Source organism: Pogonomyrmex barbatus, unplaced genomic scaffold, assembly GCF_055798465.1.
Source record: "Pogonomyrmex barbatus isolate J1 unplaced genomic scaffold, ASM5579846v1 scaffold14, whole genome shotgun sequence".
Taxonomy (NCBI): Eukaryota; Metazoa; Arthropoda; class Insecta; order Hymenoptera; family Formicidae; genus Pogonomyrmex; species Pogonomyrmex barbatus.
Window position 1 is genome coordinate 7,165,591 of NW_028297110.1, and position 5,467 is coordinate 7,171,057.

General features: G+C 43.2%; 1 protein-coding gene across 1 annotated transcript; it reads right to left on the minus strand.

Moving 5' to 3' along the window:
- Positions 1-2,318: 2,318 nt before the first annotated feature.
- LOC148937458 (uncharacterized) lies at positions 2,319-4,586 on the minus strand. The gene is made up of 3 exons (XM_089072909.1): positions 4,355-4,586; positions 4,171-4,254; positions 2,319-4,063 (listed from the first exon to the last, which is right to left on the minus strand). Exons 1-3 carry the CDS (start codon positions 4,439-4,441, stop codon positions 3,872-3,874), a joined length of 363 nt encoding a protein of 120 aa, XP_088929035.1. The 5' UTR covers positions 4,442-4,586; the 3' UTR covers positions 2,319-3,871.
- Positions 4,587-5,467: the final 881 nt, after the last annotated feature.

Sequence of the window (5,467 nt, forward strand, 5' to 3'; positions counted from 1 at the left end):
ATACTTCCAACGGCGAAACGAGGTGGTGTGTTACCGATTTTGCCAATTTTGGGCGCTCTCGGGTCCTTAATCGGCGGAGCGGCCAGCGTGGCGAAAGCGATAAACGACAGGAAAGTCGCGCAACGTCGCGCGATGGAAACGCACGGACAGGGACTGTATCTCGCTCCGTACAAATACGGACGAGGACTGTATCTCGCCCCGTACAAAAGCGGACGAGGCGTAACAGCGAAAAAAAGAAAAAAAGAAAAAAAAACGCCAAAGAGACGATAAAAATACCTACGGGTGTAACCACCAATGTACAATTGGACCAGCTGGCGAAGCGTATGCGCGTACCGTACTTTAGAGGTGTTTTCATGCGTGACGCATTACCGATTAGCGGCGCGCGTCGAAATGAAAACGGTATCGTAAATCTGGATGACACGACGGGTCCCGGTACTCATTGGGTAGCGTACGCAAAGAGAAACAATCGCGTTGTGTACTTTGACAGTTTTGGTAATCTTCGACCGCCCAAGGAACTGATACGATATTTCGGAGACGATGCTACGATAGAGTACAATCGAACGTCCTATCAGACGTACGATCAGAGCGTCTGCGGACAGCTGTGCTTGTGGTTTCTTCTCCAAAACGGTCGACGCGTGAATTTATAAAATCCGACAAAATGTCGCGGCGTCTCAGTATTCGTCGAACGCTTTTTCCATCATGTCGCTGACGCTTACGCTGAGCGGGAAGAGCAGCGTTCTCGCGACAAATTACTCTCCAGCCATAGATTTGAGCGACGATGACTACGAGCTTGGTCTAACAATTTTGGAGACTTATCACACGATACCGAATGTAAACGCTTCGAACAATACATTTTATTTTGGCAAAGACGATGCAGAAATTACGATTCCCGAGGGGTCGTATGAACTGCATGCCATAAATGAATTTTTGAAATGTGAGATTTTACGGAAACGTCCGCGACGCGACGCGCCCGAGGGTAACGCTGGTGACACCGCGCGCGGCGATGACGAGATTGGAGAATACCCGATAGTGCTCCGCGCAAATTACAACACGATGAGGTGTGAGATTAAATGCGCCTACAGAATAAACTTTAACAAGCCTCGTAACATTGGATCGCTGCTGGGTTTCTCGAGGCGTATACTGCAACCGCGAAGGTGGCACGAATCGGACGTGTCGATCAACATAATGAACGTAAACATTATCCGTGTAGAGTGCAACGTGACCGCGGGCGCATACAGCAACGACAAAAGTGTGCACACGATACACGAATTTTCACCGAGCGTGCCGCCAGGATATAAGATATCGGAAAGGCCGATGCAGATCATTTACCTGCCAGTCATCGTACGGAGCATTACGGAGCTAACGATACGCATTGTTGACCAGAACGGACGATTGCTCGATTTCAGAGGAGAAGAGATCACAGTCAGATTGCACGTACGACGGCGACAGCGATAACGCGAGCGTGACATTTGAGATGCTCGTGTTGAACGAAGCGAAGCATACGCAGAGAGATAACGCATCTTGTTTTACAAAGAAAACATCGATCGACAATATTCGCTCATTCGGCTGCGTCAAGAAGAGGAAGAAACTTAACGCGTCGAACGTTAAATTTTTACAAGCTTTAGGATTCGCGGTGCGCAACTTGTGAAATGACTGATATCCTAAATATCGAAGACGAGCCAATCTTCGACGATCGCATCGTCAAGATTGAGACTCATGCGTACAACCCGTTCGCCAATACGACGTTCGAGTACAGCGATGAGATAAGAATACCTATACAGCAACAGGATCTGTACACATTGCAGTACGAAAGCTTTCTATATATCGAGGGAAAACTAACGAAGAACAGAGTTGTCAAGGGATCTGATGTGGTGCTGGGAAATAATTTTGTCGCGTTCCTGTTCGATGAGATTCGATACGAGCTTGATGGTGTGGAGATTGATCGTAACAGAAACGTGGGCGTAACCAGCACGCTCAAACATTACGTAACGACATCATCCGACAGAAGCGTGATTCTGAGGAATGCCGGTTGGGATGCGCATACTAGCGCGGATGGATATTTTAACTTTTGCGTACCTCTCTACGCACTGTTGGGATTTTGCGAGGATTACAGACGCGTGATAATCAACGCTCGTCACGAATTGATCTTGATACGATCTCGTAACGACAACAATTGCCTGATGGGAAATTCGGCGTTGGATCCCGTGATCGACTTATTCAAGATACAATGGCGAATGCCGCACGTGTTATTGAGCGAGATAAAAAAACTATCGATGCTGCGCACTTTGGAGAGCGGACGATACTTGAGCATGGCTTTTCGCTCGTGGAATCTGTACGAGTTTCCGCTGTTACAGCGTACAACCAAGCATTCGTGGGCCATCAAGACCGCTACTCAGCTCGAGAAACCGCGATACGTCATCTTTGCTCTGCAAACAGGTCGCAAAAATGTCATGGCTGAGGACACGAGCCGATTCGACGACTGCAATTTAACCAACGTGAAACTCTATCTGAACTCGGAATGTTATCCGTACGACGATATGCATCTTGATTTCGACAAAAACAGATGGTCCGTGTTGTATGAAACATACGCGCGTTTCTGCAAGGGTTACTACGGATACGAGTATCTCGAGCCGAGTCTCACCGTCACGTCTTTTCTACATAACGGTCCATTCGTAATCATTGATTGTTCTCGACAAAACGAATCGGTCAAGAGCGCAACCGTGGACGTGAGATTGGAATTTGAGACTAAGGAGAACGTACCGATGAATACCACCGCGTACTGTCTCATTATACACGATCGCGTGGTTCACTACAATCCGTTGACCAATGTTGTACGCAAGATCACCTAAGAGCATCGCTGGCACATGAGAGAGAGAGACAATAAAATCTACGATACATCGAAATCGACCGCAGTCTCGAAAAAGTGCTCGTCATGGTCGTGCCAACGTTCGTAGACCTGCAAGGTTTTCTCGTTGGAGGACAGTTTGTTGTAAAGGAGTTTGCCGCTCTCAGAAAACGGACCGTTCTCTCTCACTATATTTTCGCAAGCCCTATACCATGGCATTTCCTCGTAAGTGCCGACAAGTCTCGCGCACGTTGGGTGATACGTCATCACCATAGACTACGATGGGACGACGGAACGATTCCATACAGCAAAGCTAAGAGTTTGATTACAAAAGCTGTGCATGGAACGGAAGAAGACGACGACGACGACGACGATGACAGCGATGCTGTCGTATATGTCAAGGGACACGAAAAACGACAATGGCTGTGGAATTTGCTTCTGGACGATGAGCGCGTGTACATCGAGACTCTGGATGCTGATTACGAAAACGTAGATTCTCTAAACAATCTGGACGCTGATAATACTATGCGATGCGGATATCACTATACTAATTGCGCATTACAAAATGTATTTAAATTATTTAATTGGTGGTCAGATAACCATGAATAAAATAAATATGATATACGAATTACGTTTTTTATTTCTTTTCCATGCGTTGATAATTCTAATGATCGACGTACCGCTTCTTATCATATAACGCCGAGAAGTTTATTTTGTCGGGATGACTCGCGCGCGTCGAGCAGGAATGTAGGTCAGGGTGTCGGGCATGGACATGAAAAAATTGAATCACGATTTAAAAAAGTGAAAAATTTTTTTAATATTTATTTAATGCAAAAGAATAACTCATACACTTTTATTTATTGTTTATACTATAATATTTATTGTATATATTATGTATATTATATACTATAATATTTATTGTATATATTGTATTGTATATATATTTGTGGATCTTTATTACTTATGTAACTATTCAATTATGTAATTATTCAAAAATAATAAATGAGAATATCCTATAGACACTGTTCACCACACTTCTTCATCCTCTTCATATGGACGTAACCCAAAGAGTCTCTGCAGATCAAATACGTCCTCGCGAGTAATTTCTTCCCATAGAAAATGTAAATATTCCTTGTGTTGGCGACGCTGATATCGTATCCATCGTCGATGATTGATATTCATAAAGCCATTAATCTTGATATCATATATGCATAAGTACTGCAAAAAATAATAAAAAATCTCAATTTCACACAATTCATTACATATCAAATAAAGGAAAAAAGACAAAAGAGAGAAAAAGAAAAAAAGGAGAAAAAGTTACGTACTCCATTCGGGTGGCGTATTTGAAATTTTATTAGATTCCGTACTTGCACAGTTTCCACGACTGAAATACCATCGAGATATAATGTCTGTCAAATTACAAAAATATTGAGTTTAATATTTTTTACAATATTGAGTTTAATACTATTTTTAAACATTAGAAAGATACATGTGAATAAATATACTTACTGCTTCAGTTGGATAAGTAATTTTTAACACATCTCTAATATACGCCAAATAATCGAATTCCTGTGATGTCTTTTTGTCATTTGCCATTTCTTCTCGTTAGACACTACGCGATACTTTTGCGTTTTTTGTATGCACGCTTTTCTCTCTCTCTCACATTAGACTTCCATCTACTGTGATCCTGCACACCCCATGACCCATTATATATCATCGACAATTTCTTTGTTTAAATCAGAACATCATCATCATAGGTCTCCTCGATTTGTTTATAGTAACCGGAGTATCGACGCTTCTCTTACCACGCCGCGACACGTACGTCGATTTCTACGAAGAGCTATCTTTTCACGGGCTCTTCCTAGAAAAAAATTTGAACGAATCGCGCTCCTTTGCGAACATGTCGCTACATGTTTGATTGCAACAATGAAATTCTTAGAAAAAAAGGGGCGGGGGGGGGAAAGGTGGGGGGATTAACGATTTGCCATGTCAAAAAAAAATTTACGCGATCAGTCCTCCTCCATCGAACGATCTGCACGACAAAAAAGGTACTCCGCTCCTCCATCGTTCGAACAACACGCAATGTATTCCGCCGTAAAGGAAACAGTGCACCGTACAATGGCGAAAAACAAAAGAAGGAATGTAACGCGTAAGTTTCACCTGCATTTTTTTTATTTTTTTCTCTTTTTTCAATATTGTGCAATATTATATATTTAATTTCCACAGTATTTCGGTGGAGCGTCGCGCGGTACGCTTACTGAGCAGACGTTACACTCTGACGGCCACGGGTTACAAATTTCTGGAAATTGGAATCAACGTTGGTCCACCGAGCTACGTGGAGATCGCTCTGGGAGATCATCGGGGACAGGAATTGATACTGTCTCTCGAAACGTGGAAGGGACTCTACGAGCAGCGATGGAATATCTATAAATTGCTGCGAAATGATTACAAAGACAATTTTATAAGCGTCGGACCGTTAACCGTCAGAATTTGTCTGATGAACGACGTTACACTCGTACGTCTTGAATCTTTGAACGTATGCGTAACGATGATCGAATCGACCCTGCGCCGTATGTTTAATCTGGACGAATGTATCGATGTGACGTTCGATCGACTCGTTAG

Coding starts and splice junctions, on each gene's coding strand:
- LOC148937458 (XM_089072909.1), bottom strand. CDS start 4,441: ATGGCAAATGACAAAAAGACATCACAGGAATTCGATTATTTGGCGTAT. Junction 4,255..4,354: donor TTACTTATCCAACTGAAGCA/GTAAGTATATTT, acceptor GTAATTTGACAG/ACATTATATCTCGATGGTAT. Junction 4,064..4,170: donor AAATACGCCACCCGAATGGA/GTACGTAACTTT, acceptor TATTTTTTGCAG/TACTTATGCATATATGATAT.